The 19,608-nt window shown below is 33.5% G+C and overlaps 1 protein-coding gene across 1 annotated transcript in view; it reads left to right on the top strand.

Annotated features, from left to right (window-relative positions):
- Nucleotides 1-19,608, top strand: part of ME2 (malic enzyme 2) — a 71,589-nt gene that overhangs the window by 31,555 nt on the left and 20,426 nt on the right. Inside the window, exons 11-14 of the mRNA XM_051969619.1 lie at nt 4,653-4,767; nt 7,161-7,303; nt 13,799-13,901; nt 17,906-17,976. Of these exons, the coding sequence (XP_051825579.1) occupies nt 4,653-4,767; nt 7,161-7,303; nt 13,799-13,901; nt 17,906-17,976 (432 nt within the window). The remainder of the gene's footprint in view (nt 1-4,652; nt 4,768-7,160; nt 7,304-13,798; nt 13,902-17,905; nt 17,977-19,608) is intronic.

The raw sequence follows: 19,608 nt of genomic DNA, 5'->3' as shown, positions 1-19,608 counted from the left end.
TTATAATAAACTTTCTTTTTTTTTATATCATCTTCTCATACTCTCCTTTTTAAAGTTAGGCTTAAACCTAACTTTTTCCAGTCAATGCTTCATTTTTTATCACTTTTCCTAAGGCTGGTTGCTCCTTCCATCAACACACTGGTTCAGAAAAATCATTAGAGATAGTTCTCACTATAGAAAACTAGAGATTACACAAAGCAAGAAGAGGATATACCATACTAATTTCATTTTCTTACTCTGATAGGATCATTCATTGAATAGAGGATATGTGCATTTATCTAAATTTATCTAAAGGTTCTCATACTTTTCTTGTGGGGAAAATAAATGGAAAGATATATATATTAAACTGTCATACATTAAACAGCTGGATACAAAACTGGTTGGCCTCCAATAGTAGTTTTTAAGTTAGCATTAATATAGCAGGGTGTCTCCAGTGGAGTACCCAAGCTTTGTGCTTGGTCTTTCACAGTGACTGGGAACATGACAGCTGTTTAATAGAATTTGAAGAACTGTCGTATGTAAGAGGAATTAAACTTGTTTAATTGAAAGCAGTAATTGAAAGATTTGGAATCTTTCCCAAATTGGTACAACCTGACTTAAGATTGTAAGATTCTCTGCTTTAAGTTTTTCAAGAAGAATTTAAACTTAAGATTTGGATTTTAAGATTAAGATCTAAGATTAATCACCTGTCAGGTATATTATAGGATATGGGTTTGACTAGATCTGAGATTTCTTCCAACTCTCAAAATCTGTGAGAAAAAAATCTATTTTTGCTATTATTTCTGACTTTTCTTCTATTATTTCTTAGCAACCTCTACTCAGATATCCATTCTATACAGATTCTGTTTACTATCACCTGTTAGTTTTTGGGTTGCTCTCCCTTCTTTCCCAAAGAGTTCATTCACTGGCTTGCCATTTTTCCTCCATTTTACTCCTTGGTCTCATACTTGGCCATTAAACATTCACATTGATGTTCCTTTGATTATTCTGATTGTTAGATCATTAACCTACTCAATATTCCATGTCTCTATCTTACCTTAGCTGCCCATAGAGATAATTTCATCTTAGCCTGACCCTTATTTCATATTTTTTTCTTCTGACTAAAACCTGTTTCTTGCCTTTCCATCTTTCCCTCTGCACTATTCTGCACTATTCCTGCTTTATCTATTCTTCTTCTTCCCCAAATGTTAGACTTAGAAGTTTTCCAGTCCTACATATGTTACATATATGTTACAGATGAGAAAACTGAGGCCAGCACCCAGATAAAAGTCAGATATTTGCTGAGAACTCTAAGTTTGCTTTTACCTGTTGCAAATAATTTTTTTTAGTGTGACTTTAGTACTTTCTTTTTAGATCAGTGCTAATCAGTGTAGAAATGTCCTGCTATTTCTTCTTCTGAATACCTTATCTATGTCAAATATGTCTTATAAAATTCCTGACTCTTCCTTCATCTGTTTCATATAGTAAATACCTTAACCATTCACAGTTAAGCTTATTCAGTAAGCTTACTCCTTACCCCTCAGGTCAGGGGGAGAAGGAATGTAACAGGACACAATGCTCTGTGTGTGTGTGTGTGTGTGTGTGTGTGTGTGTGTGCACGTGTGTGCATGCGCACATAGAAATTACCTGTTATTCAGATCATTTGACTCCAGGGCCACAGATTGAAAAGAAAATGTTATTTTTCTGTAAATCTTTTGCTGCTAAGTAGTTTTACACATTACACTAATACAAAACATAAAATTTTAAATGACCCAGTTTCAATTGTTGAAAAATGTTAATTTATTCAGTGGTCCAATTACAATATGTTAAAATATTTTACTCTCAATTACAACATTACTTTAAAACATAGGCTTTTTCTTGTCCCTATTCTTGCCATCATTTGGAAGGACTTCAGCATTAATTCTATGATACTTTCAATACCTAAATATTTTGACTTCATAATTTATTAACTCCTGTGATAAATTCTCTACCTCATTAAAAACATCATGAGTTCATCATCCTACAATCCGTACAATCCTGTACTGTCTCCATTATCTTAAACTTCAAAGTTCTATCCTTTGACTATGGACTTGTCCTTCCACCTCTCATATTCTCTTATCCACAGCAAACTTATTTGTTTTCACCATAATCTGCGGAATAGAACACAAAGAGCAGTCCTAGAAATCAGAAAGATCTGGTTTCAAGTTCTGAGTTTGACACATGTCTGTTAGATCCATTACAAGTCACTCAACCTCTCAGGACTACTCCAGAACATTATCTTATACTTAAAGAGAAAATGCTGTCCTACATAGACTGATAGATGTTTTACCTGGATTTTTCCTGTACCAGTCAAATCACTGCTCCAGTCCCTGTGCCTATAGTTAACTCTCGCTCTTTTTCTGTTTTTGTTTCATTTGTCTTCTTATAATCAGTCATTTTAATAATTTGCTAAACATCATATTTAAAAGCATATTTGTATAGTACTTTAACGTTTACAAAGTACTTTCCTCAGCACTACTGTTAGGTAGATAGTTGTTCACTCATTTCAATCCTCCATTTGGGGTTTTCTTACCATTTTCTTCTCCAGTTTATTTTATAGATGAGGAACTGAGGCAAACTGGGTTTAAGTGACTTGTCCAGAGTCACATAGCTAGTAAGTGTCGTTAAGTGACTTTTCCAGAGTCACATAGCTAGTAAGTGTCTGAAATCAGATTGGAACTCAGCATGATGAGTCTTAAATTGTCAAAGAGGCCACAAGGTTGTCTGGGTCAGATGAAAATGTAGTTGTGATATATTAAATAAAACAATAAAGATTTAACAAAGTAAAAAATATGTGTATTTATTTACTTTGTTCAATTATATTTATTTGTCCCATAGGAAAGCTTTACATGGATACAAGTAAATAGGTAGTCAGTGGAAAGTGATAGTCAAATTTTTTTTAAAGGGAGGATATCAATAAAATATTTTTAAAAGTAATTGGAACTGTTGCATATATTTGTAAGACAAATGCCAATATTTTTAGCTCAAGGATAAGATAAATGATAACCACATTTGTTCTCTCATCTTAGAATTCCTCATATTCTTGGTCTTCTGCTTTTCCTACCAGTCATGTGTAACCATTAATTTTTCAAGTCCTATCTCTGCTAGTTCAGAGAAAAATCTCAAAATCAAGTTAACTTTATTCATTATATTCATTCAGAGTAGCACACTCTATGGGCAACTGGCCTCAAATTCAGAAAGACCTAGGTATAAAATATGTGCTAGTTTTGTGCCATTAGGCAAGTCATACAACTTTTCAATGCCAAAGACACCTAAGACTAAATTATAGAGTAAATGCTGACTTATATTTGTAGAGGCACTTCCTTTATAAGGAGTTCTCTATACCAGAGAAGTAAAGCAGGGAAGAAATTATTTCATTGTTTTTGTGTTTTTATTCCCGGTACCTAACACAGTGCTTGACAAGTATTAAGCATATAACAAATACTTGTTGTTTGATCGGTTGTTTGAATCAAGAGAACCTGGATTCAGAACTTGCTAATGCTTACTGCTACATGTGTGATGGACATTTGGAAAGTAATTTAACTTCTCTGGATTTCAGTATCTTTTTCTATAAAGATAATTTGGGACTAGATGACCTCTGAGGTCTCTTCTCTCTGTATTTGTGATCTAAGATGTTTTTTCTTTGTGCCTCTCCCCAGCAATGTTGTTATTAGTCCTTTGCTTGGAACTTTGAAGACAGAGAGAGGAGAAAAAGAAAGAGGAAGGGGAGAGAGAAGAAAGAAGTGTTAGAAATACTTTGCAAAAGTTTGTTCCTTTCTGAAACGGGGGCAGGGGAGAATTTAGTATGAAATTTTGAGCATGTTTGAAGCCTGTGATTAGTTCTAATTCAGGTGAAAAGTAATTGGAAGATGTTTATTTAATTTGTTCGGCTGTACTTACTTGTTCCAAGGAATGGTTTTTATGGGATAGATAGAAATAAACTAGTAGGGCTCCGTGGGAAGTGATGGTCATATAATAAAGGGGAATGCCAATAAAATATTTTTTAATTACGACCTATGGTATATATTTTTAAGAGGAATGCCAGTATTCCTGCTGCTAATAAGATTGAAGGAAGAGTAAACACAGAGGTTGAAAAAATGGTTGCAGGTCAACATATTAACTTCAACAAACTTATAAACAAACACATATCATGTATTTTCCCCCATAACACAGTGGGGAATACAAAACTTGAATGTGATGTCATCACTGTGGTGTCCTTAGAGATCTTATAGTCTCATAAACAGTGGTAGACAAGAGCTTTGGCAGTAAGAATCTATAAGACAGAAGTGAATTCAAGAAGTCTTATGAAGAAAAAATATATATAAAGAAAAAAGACTGGGCACTAGGAGAATTTTAGTTATTATATTCTTTATTTTTTTATCTTTGAGATTTGAGAATTTCCCAGAGCGAGTGAATTTTGAGAAAGGACATCAATAGGAAAAAGCTAATTTTTAGAAGTAATAAGATCTTCTGATATATGGGGAAGAATAAATAAAATGGGACACTTCAGAATTACAAAGGAAAATAGAAAGATGTGCATGGCTAAATTAGAGATAAGATTATGCTTATAAAAATGATGTCTTTTTATTATAACTTCTATACTAACAAAAGTATTATTTCACTTGGAAATATAGGGAAGGAAAGATATGATAGATAGCCATCAAGAACCATTTGCTCACTTAGCTCCTGAAAACATACCTAAAACTTTTGAAGATGCAGTAAATATACTTAAACCTACAGCTATTATTGGTGAGTAAAGATGGTAATCCAATTTACTGATCTGTTTGTTAAGCAAACACAAACTAATGCTGCCTCTTGAAAAAGTCAAGTTGGAGGTTTAGGAATACATATTCTTATATTGAAAACCTTGGTGTCAACTCTGAAACTTGCCTCTTCCTCATTTTACATAATGTGATTAGCCACACTGTCTGCTTTTTTACAATCTATCTGTCTTCGTTTCCCACTTCCCGACTGGCCCTCATAATTACCTGCAGTAACTAGTCTTCTCCCCATCCCCTTCTCTCTCTCCTTTTTATAATTTATCACTCCAATATCAAATTAATCTTGTTTATACATAGATCTGCTCAAGTCTAGCACCCAGCTATGGATATTGCATTTCATAAATATTGGTTGAATTGTATATTGCTGCTATTTCTTTAGTGTCTCCTGATTATCTACTGATAGAATTTTAGGCTCAGTATCCTGATACTTAAGGATACTTAAAGTCCTTCACAATATTACACCACTTCTCTATTCTAGTCTGTCTCATACTCTTCCTCTCTATACTTAGTGGCTGTGTTCTACTCACAGTTTCCTGTACTCACCTCTGTACCTTTATTCATCGTATTCTTTCTACCTGGAATATCCTGCAAGTGTTACTTGTTGAAATAGCTACCTTTCCCATAGTCTAATTCAAGTACTTCCTCTCAATTTTAATGTACTTTTAGTCCCTTGAATTGATTAGAGCCCTTTCTTGAACTCTTAAACTCTTATCTACTTCACATGTATCATTTGGTTGTGAGCATATCACATCCCTCAGGCTCAGTGAGAATAGAAGTCTTACCTTATTGACTCACTGTGTCTCCCCCAACACCTAGTACAGAATTCTTCATAAAGCTTAATAATTGCTTGTCAAGGAAATATATTAATTCATCCTTTTAGCATAAGATCAATATTTCTTTAGATACAGTTCTATTGTTTATAATATATGGAAAGTATAGCATATTATCTAGGAATTATTGCTTATTTCTTAATGCTTCATTGTAGAGTGTTTTGTAGTGTTAGTAAGAAATGATGAATTTACATTCTGGATAAAGCTAAGATAATATGCTAAACTGTCCTCATAATGGTACATACACAATCAGAAATGTTTCAGGTCTGTAAAGGGAATGAAAAAATGTTGAGCTAGGGAGAAGACCCAAGTTTAACTCCTGATCTTGTAGCTAACTAGCCATGTGGCCTATGTTTGAGTAGGTCATTTTATTATTCTGTGCCTCAGATTTCTCAGGTGAATGGGTTAGACTAAATAATCTCTAAGAAATCTTCCTTTTCTATAAATCTATTCTTAGCAAAATGCAAAAATTCTGTCTCCAAAAATTAAAAGATATCAGACCAGCATAATATGTTGCCTCTTTTTGAGCAAAAGCTTCAGAAGGAAATAGTTTTAAGAACAAAAGACCTTCATAATAGGTTATTAAAACATTCACTTCAATAGTGAACATAGTTTTATAAAAATTCAAAGGACAAGTCCAGATATTCTGAAATTTTGTTGCATTGAGTAGGGCCTGAAATAAAGATCCTACTATTTTGTTAACACAGAGACATCTGAGACTTGTAAACTATTTGAGAGCTTAAGAAATAGCTTCTTTCATTTTAGTTTTCTAGACTGTTCTTTTGCAATGTTTGAAATTTTATTCAAATCAATGTTGTTAAAAAGTATGAACAATCAAGAATTGAGTGTTTATTATGTATAAGGAAATGTTTATTGAACTTAAAGATAAAATTGATAACACCTCAGTAGTATGTCAGCAAGTTCTCCAAAAACCTTCCAAAATAATGTTCCTGAGACACAGACCTGGGCCATGTCACACTCTCTATTGCAAAACCTTCACTGGTTCCCCAGTGTTTTAGTATAGTATATAAACACCTTAGCCTGATATTTAAAGCCTTCTTCATTTTTATGGCTCCCATCTACCTTTCCAGTTTTGTTTCATTCTATTCCCCTTCAGATAATACAGTCATATTGGACTATAATTACTCCATTAACTCAATATTCCATTTTCTATGAACTTCATGTATTCATGTAAGCTTCTCCACATTCTGAAATATGTTTCTCAAATTCTGATCTGGACCTCAAAAATTTAAGCCTTCAGAGATTAACTTGAATGTTGTCTTTTTTATGATTGCCCAAACTATTAGTGGTCTTTCTTTTCCTAAATTTTTCTTATGCTCATCACATCTTGTATAAAATGTATACATCTTTTGCTATTCTTCTCCACTAAGCTCTATAAGATCTAGGTCTGTTTCATTATCTTTGTATTCACAAATCCCAATAGTGCCTTACATCTCATTAATTATGAAAGAGGAGAAAGGTGTTATTGTTTGTATAATGAAATATTTTGTTCATTTATCTTATGTTACAGGTGTTGCAGGTGCTGGTCGACTCTTTACTCCTAATGTGATCAAAGCCATGGCCTCAATCAATGAACGGCCAGTAATATTTGCATTAAGCAATCCTACAATAAAGGCCGAATGCACAGCTGAAGAAGCATACACACTTACGGAGGTGATAATTGAGGATAAGAAAACAAATTTAGAAACAAATATAATTTTCTAAGACTTAATTCTAAGGAATCAAAAATTTACTATAAGCAATCTTTTCTGATTTGAGTATTTTTAATGCTGTATGCATTACTAGAACTTGATCTGTGTAGAATTTAGATTGTTGTATAGAGCTTGGCAAAAAATTACTAAGAGTACATACATAAATATATTAATTATAAGAGAGATGAAGAATAAGCATATATCTGATTCAAATATTTTAGCTGTGTTTTGAAGTTTGTTAAAAGAAAAATGAATGAAAAGGTAGTTTAAAGTGTTATTTGAACTGAACTAATCAGTTATTAAAACTGATACTCAAAATGTAATGATTTTTAAAGAGTAATCATCTTAGGGAAAAAAGTTGACAAAAGAAGGTAGTCTGATTTGCCCACTCTAATGGGAGGGAGGGAAAGGATCACAACTAGCCTAAATAACTGATACGTCTTAAATCATTTGTGTTTGGCACATATGATGGTCAGATGTACAGCCATCATATAGGAACTTCCTTGAGTCTGATCATCTTCAAGAACAAAGTATCAACAAGAACATTGACTCTTCTTATTTTTGATAAGCATATACCCAGCTGGGAAGAATGGAGAATGGTACCAAGTTGTTGGTTTTAATTTGCTTGTGGATGATGGATACTTTATAGTGTTTTGCTGTGTATGAAACCTGTTAAAATTCATTTTGGGGAAAATATAAAATCATAACATCTCTTATTTGTGGTATCTTTTGGGTAAAGGAAGACAAAACATAGGTGATACAACAATTATGGAAAACCTGGTATTCTAGATAACTTGATTACTTTTATGACCTGCCTTTTGAGTCTCTTGCTATTTGACACAGAACAATTATTCATTAGTTTGCTATTATTATTAACAATACCTGCTCATATTTCATCATCTTATTCATGAAAATAGTGAGACTTGATTTAATAAGCTTGCTATAATCAATATGTAGGGATCCAATGTCTCATTGCAATTTTTAGTTCAATTTTAAATTAACTTAAAACTTCACAGAAGCTTTTGGGACACTGTTCATCCCAAATAATAACAACTGGCACTTTAAAGATGGTAAAAATTATTGAATGCATCGTTATTTGACTTTCTGTATCTGTTTTCCTTGATCTTGAGACTAAAGAAAGTCACAAAAGGAAAATAAGGAAATAAAGTTAATATGGCTTGTTCTTAAGAAAATATGTTGGCGGAGATGAATGCCAGTTTTTTTAAGTATATATTTTTATCAATTAGCAAAAATCCCCCTCTCCCAAACTGCTGAAACTCCCGAATTGTTTTTCTAGGAACTCAGGCACAGCTCAAAGTGGGAACATGTGAAAGCTTTTAGTGCTTCCAAACAGATCTGATCCAGAGCAAAGTTGACTGCTACCCCCAATTGAGCTCTACAAGTTTCTGAGTTGGACAACTGTAAATGTTGCTTGTCTTGGGCTCTCTTAGCCCCCTAGAAAGCTCTGCTGGTTCAGACTGACAGAAGTACAACTACCCTTTGGTGTGGAATTCCTGCCCTTTGATATTCCTCTACAGGTTGCAGACTATGTCCAAAATGCAATTCAAATTTCTGCTGTCTTTCTCTGGTCTGAAGCACATGACTGCTACTGGCTTCTGAACTTGCTTCTTCTCAATACATTGTCTTGGGCCTTCTACTGTTCAGAATAGCACCTGGGCATACACCCCCTCCTCAGTATACTCTGGATCTGTGATACCAAACTGAAAAGTGGGCAGTGGTGCTTCCAATTGGCACCTGTCCCCTTCAAGATTCCCTCATGTGAGTCTGGGACCTTTGCTCACCCTGGTGCAAAGCTGCTCCCTATGCTTAAAAGTACATGGCTCCGTTGGCCACTGATCTCCATGGGCTGAAGGTCTTTTAGTCTGTCTTCCTGTTGCCAACCTATGCAGGAAAAATAACTCTATTACTTGTTCTTGGATTTTCCCATCAGGATTCTGCCTGGTACATTTTCTAGATCTGTTTGGAGGATTTATAGGGAGGAGCTCAGCTGTACTACTTCCTACTACTCTACCATCTTCTCAATATCAGTTCTATATCAAGGTCTGTAGTTTCTTTAATCTACTCTTTCTGACATTGTTAGTAGCACTGGTCAAGTTTCTAGTCTTCTGGTATTTCTTTCTCTGTGATTTCTCTTAAAAATTACCAGCAGTCATTTTGAAATTAAATCTGGACCAAATTTGGAAACAATCTAAGTTAAAGTAGCTTGGTTCCATCTTATTATTTCCTCACCTGCCTTGGGCAGCACTCCTTTTCAAGAGGACTTTCTGCTCTTTCCATTTGGATAATTGTTCTTTTAGAAGAAGCAAATGGTTGAGGAATCTTCCTTCTCTGTTATCTTTTAAAACTATGCCATCTTCCCAAACAAATATATGCTATGCTATTTTGGAAAATATCCATGGTTTAAGTTCAGGCCATCTTTTAACTCTTTATTTTTAGTAGTTTTTTTTCCTAAATGTTAGTAATTAAAATTTATACTGCTACCTAATGCAGAGTTTTTTAGTTTTCAGAGTGTTTTTTACATATATTCTCATGCCATACTTTTAACAGCCTTTTGTAAGGTCAGAAGTAAGAGTTTATTATCCTTATTTTGTAGGTGAGAAAACTGAGGCACAGAGAGATTAAGTAACTTAACCAATGTCACATAATTAATAAGGAGCAGCAATAAGATTCAAACCCTTGTCTTCTAATTTTAAATCCAATAATCTTTCCATTAGAACATATTTTGAAGATCAAATGAAATGCATTATAGTAAATCACTAAAAAACATAAGTGTGTGGGCTATTAGTATTGTTGTTGTATAAGTGAATAAAACCAGAATGTCATTTTAATATCACCACCCCACCTTCATTCCTCACAGGCTAAATTCCCATTAAGAGTCTTGAGTCCATGAGATCTTTTAGTTTGTTACACATTTGTTATGCACTTTTTCTATGCAAGTTACAAGCTATGTGTTAAGGATACACAGACAAAAAACATAAGTCTTTGCCCTCTAAGAGTTTGCACACATGCATACATGTTTGTGTGTAGAGATATATTGATATGCTACATATATTAGATATATCTAGACTAGATAAAGAGATAAAGATCTCTGCCTTGGTCTAGTTCTTTGACCTCTCTAGGACTCAGTTTTCTCATCTTTAAATTGGCAGAATTGAACTAGAGGAGCACTTAAACTTTTTCCACTCACAACCCCTTTTCACTCAAGAAATTTTTAAAATTTTATATAAAAATAGGTACTGATAACAAGTCATAATTTGTTAAATTGTTAAATCACATTCAGTTACAAAGCCCCAGAGAAGGCCCACAGTTTAAGAAACTGGGGGATTAGATGAGTTCTAAGATCCTTTCTGACTCTTATGTGTTTCATGATTCTATAATAAGTCAAGAAAACTGGAAGTCCAAAAAATGTAATTTGCTATCTTAATGAGATTCTCTGTCATTAGAAGATTGCCTATTATTAGTGTTTAAGAAAGGATCAGGAAGGCAAATGAAATATATGAACCTTTAAAATTTTACAATTGAAAGAAATGTTGTCCTTTGAAGTTAATTGTATTAGAGTACCACTTTTATTCCAGTGACATCCAAAAGATTTTAGGGACTCTTCTTTAGGAAATTATATAGAAACAAGGAAAAAAAGTTTGTGGGTTTTTTTTTAATGCAGAAAAACATTATAGAGACACAAGAGGTATGTATGAGAGTCGGGCCCTAGACTCGGCCCTGCAGGGATATCTGTGGCAACTATATGAGGAAGAAGTAAAAAGGAGCATCAAGAAATTGGATCAAGGAAAGTTGGCAAAGAAATAATCTAGATCAGGGCTTCTTAAATTTTTTTCCAGACACAACTTCTTTGTACTCAAGAAATTTTTACCTGTTGTTTTTGTTGGTCCTTCATTCTCAAAGAGGACCATGATATTCGGGAGTAATCCCATGGCATAGAGGTGAATTGCATTTAAGTGAGGCAGGGCTGAATAAAGTCGCCTCACTTTCCCCTCTAGAGCCAGTGACTAGATATATATCACGATGACTAGAGATGGCCCTGGATGCGATAGGAAACTGTGGCCTTTGTAAACTAAAGTCTTAAATAGATCTTATTTTGACTGAGGTCGCACCCATTCAGTGATTAAGGCTAGGTGGTAATTGAGGCAAAGAATCTACTCTTTCACCTAGTCCAAACAAACAAATGAATGAATGAATCTGGGAGGAGAAGACCTTCAGGATTTCTGGCCAAAGCAGAAATAATTGCTATTTACAATGGATATATAAAATAGATATACAAATCATATATTTACTGATAATAAATATCACACATTGAGTTACACAACTCCATATGGGGTCATAGCCCACAATTTAAGAAGCTTTGATGTAGATCAGTGGTCAGCAAATTACTCCACTAGGGCTGGATCCTGCCACAGCCTGTATTGGTAAGACCCACAGAGTTAAGAATTACCTCTCCCCCCCCCCCCCCCTTTTTTGAATATGTTGAAACTTTGCTTAAAATGTAAATTGACTACCTTGAGAAAATTTTCTTTTCCCGTTCACTTGTAGCAAACATTGGGTGACTTCTTGTCAGGGAATTTCTTCAGACTTTTCTTACTCTAGCAATAGGTTGATCACCTGCTCTCTAAGGCTTCTGAAATTCTTTCTCAGACATTCTTTAAGTCTTCATAGATAATTTGAGCCATACAAGAAAACTGGTCTCCCTACCTTGAGTCACATTCTATTTTTAACCAAAAATAGCATTGTCCAACCTGATCATCTTGTTAGCCATGTGTGGTGCAGTTCAGATTCCTGCTTTTCCCCTATGCTGCTTGATCCTGGGCAATTATTTAAGCCCTGTGCTTAACTGTTAACTTCTGGCAATCAAATCTTTCCTCAAAGGCTTTTGAAGACTTGTGATCTCTAAAAACATTAAGAGACAGGCATCCTGACATAATAAAAAGAATCTTAGATCCAGAGGTCTCACAGTTCAGATCTCTACTCTCCCATTTATTGCCTCCATGAATTTGGACATCAGTTTTCTAATATGAATTTAGGGAGTTTCTTAGATTTCTAAATTATCTTCCAACTCCAAACTCCTGTGATCCTGTATATTTTGAAATATATTTTAAGAGAATATTCCCAACAATATTTTGATGTTACAATATTGATGAAGTAAGCATATAGTTTTTTTCAAGATCATTACTTTGAAGGAGAGCACTTTTTGGGTAAATTCATTTTATGAAAGCTTTTAAAAAATGCTTTGTCATGTTTTACATGTAATATGGTAGCTTGTATTCAGAGAAGGTATTAGAAGATTTGGGTATCTTAGTGCCCTCTGCTGTTTGAGAATATTTTCTTTTTAAAAAACAGCCTATTATAGATGTAGAATTTAAGAGACTACCTGAGAGGAAAGAATGTGGATGTAAGTGTACTATTAAAAATTATTCAGTCCAGAATGTTATTCTTTGTTTCTATTTACAAGAATTAAATGATCTGGGTAGAATTACACCACTGATTCTGCCTTTTCAGAATTTGTAATGGCTAGAAATAACCATTAAAAACTGCTTGATAGCTTTATATCATAAAAAAATCTGTCCTTAATATTTTATGGAGTTAGTTTAAATCTGACTGTGAAACCTCATGGTATTTTCAGTTGTTCTTTATAAATAATTTTTGAATGTTAGATGACTGCTTATAGTGTTCATTAATTGACTAGTTTCTTCTTTGTTTTCTGACTTCTTGGTATTTTATGGGAAAGTGGTTCACTTTACAAAAATTTATTTTATAAACAAACTTGAAAGGAATATCTCATATCTGAGATTTCACATAAGTGCTGCTTAGGTCAATTTTTTTATTTATTTGTGAGCATTTGATTGCAGAGTTATTAGAGAACTAGTTGCACCAGTTATTAGAGGATACAAATAATTAGAAAACTCAGTACCTGCCTTCAAGGTAATAACAAAGTTTTATTTTTTCTCCTAAGTTGAAAAAATAACGGACATATGCTTATTTCTCTGAACATACATGGTATCACTTTTGTACTCATTTCTCTTTTCTCAGTAATGTTGACAGGTAACAGTATCATGTGTATTGTGGTATTTGCCAGGCATTTTATCCTTGGTTTTTGGTTTTAAATTGACTACAGAAAAATTAAAAAGTCTTTTGTCTTGGAAATCAGTTTTTTCAAAATTAGTAACATTTTTCATATGGTTACTCTATATTGTACTTGTCCATTTTAATATATAAATTTTGGGTTTTTTTTCAATGTTAGCTAGCTTTTATTGCATTAGAAATATTGACTTAGATCTCTCCGTTTTTTTTGCTTTATAACTTTCACTTTATAAGTCCTATAGTTTTAGGACTTCTTTTGTGTGGATTCACTACTGAATTGTAGTTCAGAAAAAGTCACCTAGTTATTAAAGATATTTTTCATTAATACTGTATTTTGTTTAAACAGGGCCGATGCTTATTTGCCAGTGGTAGTCCATTTGAGCCTGTGAAATTAAAAGATGGAAGATATTTTATCCCAGGCCAAGGAAACAATGCTTATATTTTCCCAGGTAAACTCCAAAGATATTTTACAGTATAGGATTTAATTTTGTGTGTGCACATCCACATATGTGCACACACCCACACACAAAGAAAATGATGGGAATAATGTTTGTCTTACAAAGAAATAAGCAGTTTTAACTTTGTTCTTCCTACAAAAGGACAGTATTTTTCAAATTCTAGGAATTTTATAGTCTTAGAAAATTTGAGGTTTGTAATCTATAATGTAGTATTATCAATTGATCAATCAAAACTAAACAAATCATGAAAATCAAAATAATCCACAGAAATATTCCATTATCTTTTGCATTGTATTTACTAGTAGTAAAACAAGTAAGCACTTATCCAAGCTTTTTCCATTTGTTTTAAAAAGCTTTGCTATAATATGAAAAACAATGCTATCAACTACCAGTATTCAGATGGTGAAAAGGGATGGAATTAGATGGGAAAGCAGAACAACATTCATACTATGATTGGAGATTTCATTTTACTTCATTTACTTCATTTACATTCATTCATTCAATTACTTCATTATTTTGTTTGAAATGTTGTGAACTCCCTAAGCATTAGTGTATCTGGATTTTATGGTTTTTTTTTTTTGTTTGTTTGTTTGTTTGTTTGTATTGTTATGGAGAGAATCATAAAATTGTACTATGTATTTCATAAGACTAATGCAAAGATCATTTGAGATAATTAAATGAAGCACTTCATTCTATGTGTTTATGTGTGAACTGTGAAGTGCTATGTGAATGAGTATTGACAGTAATTATAATATCCTTCAGTAACATTAAAGCCATAAAATTTCATTTTTTTATTGAAAAATATAAAGAGCTAGAAATAATTTTAAAACAACAACTAAAAGAAAAAAAAGTTGTTTTTTAACCAAAATAGGGGAAAAGTAAATTTAATTTTGTAGTATCCATACCACTCTTCTCTTCAGTTGATATGAATAATTGATTTGACAATATTTGAATTTCAGATGAAAACTTAACTTCATTACTTTAGGATCTATAATTTTGTTGGTGCAGGTACTTTCCCTCTTAGTTAAATGATCTTTGACAATTGGTTTAGTTTTTAAAAATTCCTTACCTTACTAATAATCTAATGAAGTTCCTTTTCAGACATACCTAGGTTAAGATTCTCAATATATCACTAATTGATTCCAAGCCTTTGTTGCTTGCTAGACCCTACTACGGTTGCATTCCTCTGCTATAGCTTTTAAGAATGAATGATGCTAGGACTGAAGGCAGAAACAATTTGGCAGAGTAGCAAGAAGCAGTATAACAAATTCTTCTCAAAAATTCTTCCAAATAGATCTAGAAAATGCCCCAGACTGAATCCTAATGGGAAATTTCAAGAAAAAGTTACAGCCAAAATTGGTATAGAGAGGAGAGTCTGATGGGGAGCACCTCTTGAGGAACATTCCAACATTGGAAGAGGCTGCATAGATCCCAAACTGCTGCAGGGACATCTCAGTTGGCAGCACTGGTCCCCATAACTAAGTTCCAATTGTGAATCCACAGAAAGATAAAGAAAATCTCTCTTAACCCTGATTCTGCTTCCCACCATTGTCCCACCACAGGCCTAAGACTGTGTACAGGGAGGACAGGTTCAGGATCAAGTAGCTTCTGCCACCTGCAGAGGAGTCCCAAATCATAGGTGAGCCATCAGTTGTGACCCTCTAAACCAGCACAGCGTTCCAAATGGTTAATAGAGGCTGACTCAGCTGGTATCTATTGTTGCTCAGTCCTAAAACCAGGTCAAGAATTTGAAGAATTGGAACCAAGGCAGGCCCTGGATCAGACTTTTAGGAGTATTGAAAGCTTTTGCAGATTTCTAGCCTGAACTATGCCTGGAATATTCAAAACAGCAAGAGGCTCACCCCAGACCTTATCTTTAGAAGTGCACAGAGTCCAGTCCTAATATCAAGCCCAAAGTCAGGCAGTAGGCTGGAAAAAGGAGAAAACAAACAAAAAAAGACTTCCACCATTAAGAGGTGTTATAGTAACAAAGATGCTTGATACAAACCCACAAGGAGAAGAAAAATTAACTCCAAAACCCAGACAAGAAAAAACTTCAAAGAAAAATTCAGCTTGGGAATAAATATGAAACAAAAGTTTCATTATCATCAAAGTTTTTGTCAATAAAATGAAGGTGCTAAAGGAAAATAATTGAAATCTATAGAAGAGGGATGCAGTGGATAGAGCACCATCCCTGACATCAGGGATGTTTAAATCTGAGTCTCAGACACTTAACATTTCCTAGCTGTGGGACTTAGGGCAAGTCACTTAACCCCAATTGCCTTTGCCGAAAAAAAAAAAAAAAAAAAAAAGGAAATCTGTAGAAGAAAATATTGTAATGGGAATTAACAGTCTGACACAAGAAATACAAATTATAATAGACAAGATAGAAGCTAATGATTCCATTAAAAAATGAGAAATAGTAAAGTCAAGTCAAAAGGCTAGAAAAAAATTTAATGTATAACAGAAGGAACTAATCTTGTTGATAATTTGAGGAAAAAAAATCATTCATTGGACTCTGAAAGTTATTGCCAAAAATAGAATCTAGATGTCATATTTCAAGAAAACTTAAAGGAAAATTCCTCAGATCTCTTAGAAGCAGAGGGCCAAGTCAAAATGAATCCACTGGTTATCTCTTTTTAAAATAAACCCCAAAATGAAAACTCCCAGAAATATTATAATTAAAATTCAGTATTCCCAAGTCAAATTAAAAATCATGCAAGCAGCCAGAAAGAAAGAATTCAAGCCCAGTGCTACAGTTATAATTTAATTCAATTTCACGGTCACCACTTCAAAAGGCACAGAGAGCTTGGAGTGTGCTACTTCAGAAGGTAAAACCCAGATTGGCTTACCCCCCAAAACTGAGTACTGTCCTACAGAAAAGGAAGGAAGGAGGGGATATAAAAAACCGTCCAGGAATTCCTGATGAAATGACCAGAGCTATATAGAAACTTTGAAGTTCAAATAAAAGAGGTAAAAGAAACTTGAAGGAGCAGTGGATAGAGTGCTAGCCCTGAAGTCAGCAGGACCTGAGTTCAAATCTGGCCTCAGACACTTAATACTTCCTACCTGTGTTACCCTGGGCAAGTCACTTAACCCCAATTGCCTGAGCAAAAAAAAAAAAAAGAGAGAGAGAGAGAGAGAAACTTAAAGTAAACAAACAATGATCATGGACTAAATAAGAATAAACCACTTACATTGTAATATGGGGAGATGAATCCTATCATAAGAAATTATAGAGGAAGTCCAAATAGGCAAGGTTTAGGGAGTAGTTCTATTATATTTTGTCTGTCTGAAGAGAAAAATGGGGAAAAAAAGAAAAGGAATACATGAGTAGAGGGAGAAGGAAAAAGACTTACATAAGATGCTCAAGGAGGCATTATCATAAATAAAAGAGAGGGAAGGGGTGGGCTTACACTTGAACCTTAATTCATGGTTCAGATGAATTCCTGGACTTTTTTCCTCAAAAATCTCTAAACTACTTGATGATTATGTGGTAAATAGCTACTCCTGGTTCATAACGTGGCCAGTAGAGATGCAAAAAAAGTATTTTTCATGCTTATACTACAGGCAGAACAGATTTTATTGTTCCTGTTTTCCAGATGGAAAAACGGAGACTGAGAAAGGAGCAGTAATTCCCTCAAGATTGTAGGGCTAGTAAGTGGTAGAATTAAAATGAGAACCTGTCTCCTGACTTGGAATGCAATGAATGGTCTTTATGTTTTACCATAATGTCTCATTTATTATTAATAAAACATGACATAGTTATTTGACATTGATGTTCATTTTTTTATTTGTTTTAACTTCCAGAGTTTGGGAGATTAGCAGAAGGAATTTAGTATTTTGTATAGTTTTCATTTTTTATTGACTCAAGGAATTTTCTTAAAATGAAAAGTAATGACCATTATTATGTCTTCTTTGCACTCTTTGAAAAACATGAAATTTCATGTGATATGAGATTAATTTGTCAAATAACTTAAAACATTTTATCTTAGGTGTGGCTCTAGCTGTAATTCTTAGTGGTGTTCGGCATATCAGTGATCACGTCTTTCTAGAAGCTTCAAAGGTAACTGTTTTGGAAGGGCAAAACAAGAAATTTGGAGGGGTTGTGGAAAAATTGGGACACTGATTCAAGTGTTTTGGAGAATAATCTGGAATTATTCCCAAACCCCCAAAAATTATAAAACCATATACCCCAGTGATACTACTATTAGTTATATTTCCCAATCAGGAAAAAAGAAAAAGAACCTATGTGATCTAAAATATTGATAGCAGCTCTCTTTGTTATGGCAAAGAACTGGAAATGAGGGAATGTCCATCAATTAAAGAATGGTTGAGCAAGTTTTGGTAATAATTGTGATGGAATACTACTATACTGTAAGAAATGATGAGCTGGTTGATTTTAACAAAATATGGAAAGATGTGTATGAAATAAATGAAGAATGAAATGAACAGTATTATAGTACAGTAATCTTGTTCAGAGGACAACTTAGATATTTTGAATATTATAAATATTCAAATTAACTACAGAGGAAGATACAGTCTACTTTCAGAGAAAGAACTGATAAATAAAAATATACTTTATACACACACACACAGTTGTGCTAAATGGTGGCTTCTTCTGGAGAAAGATTAGGAGGGACGGAGAAAAGGAGATAGTTTGGAACTTAAAATATAACCCAAAATAATAACAATTAAATTTTTTAAATTACATAGATTTTTTTTAAGGTAACATTTATAATAATTTTCTTTCTCAATGCTGAATTCAACTCCCATTCTCTATCCCTACCCCGTCAATAAAAGTTTTGAGAGCAGGGAAACTATTTCTTTTTTTTTTTTTTTTTTTTAATATTTTATTTTATTTTATAATAACTTTATATTGACAGAATCCGTGCCAGGGTAATTTTTTTTACAACATTATCCCTTGCACTTGCTTCTGTTCCGATTTTTCCCCTCCCTCCCTCCACCCCCTCCCCTAGATATCTGGCAAGCAGTCCTATATATGTTAGATATGTTGCAGTATATCCTAGATACAATATATGTTTGCAGAACCGAGCAATTCTCTTGTTGCACAGGGAGAATTGGATTCAGAAGGTAAAAACAACTCGGAAAGAAAAACAAAAATGCAAATAGTTCACATTCCAGAGAAACTATTTCTTTTCTGTCTTTGTATCTCTATTTTCTGCTTCTTTGCTTGATATATAATAGGTGTTTAATAATTGCTTTCTGAATTGAAATTGAACATATGATAAGTTTCTTTTCATACTAATAGAGAATAGTTTAAATCAGTCTGGCAATGAAAGTAGTATGCCTGTTGCATTTCTCGTTTACCCACCAGAAAGTTGTGCATTTTGTAGAGTAATTTTTAAAATTTTCTTTTAAATCAGTAAAACTGATTTTTTTTTCATTTGACCGTAGAAAAAATTCAAATTTACTGCTGATTTTTTCTTGATATATTTGGTTTATTTGAACTCCAGTCTCCATAAAGTCTAGAATAGGAATTAATTTTTGAGGACAGCTATAGATATTCATTCTGAAATAGTAGTTCAAATAATTATTGAAGTCTAAGAATAATATCAAGCACTTGTATAGTAAGAAGAAAAATGGATTTGGAGCCAGATCCTAGTTTTGAATCTTAGTTCTGGTATTTAACTGTCTGTGTGCCCTTAAATCATTTTATAGTGCTAGATCTCAACTT

The sequence above is a fragment of the Antechinus flavipes genome, chromosome 1, assembly GCF_016432865.1.
Source record: "Antechinus flavipes isolate AdamAnt ecotype Samford, QLD, Australia chromosome 1, AdamAnt_v2, whole genome shotgun sequence".
NCBI lineage: Eukaryota > Metazoa > Chordata > Mammalia > Dasyuromorphia > Dasyuridae > Antechinus > Antechinus flavipes.
This window is presented reverse-complemented; position numbering and strand designations above follow the sequence as displayed.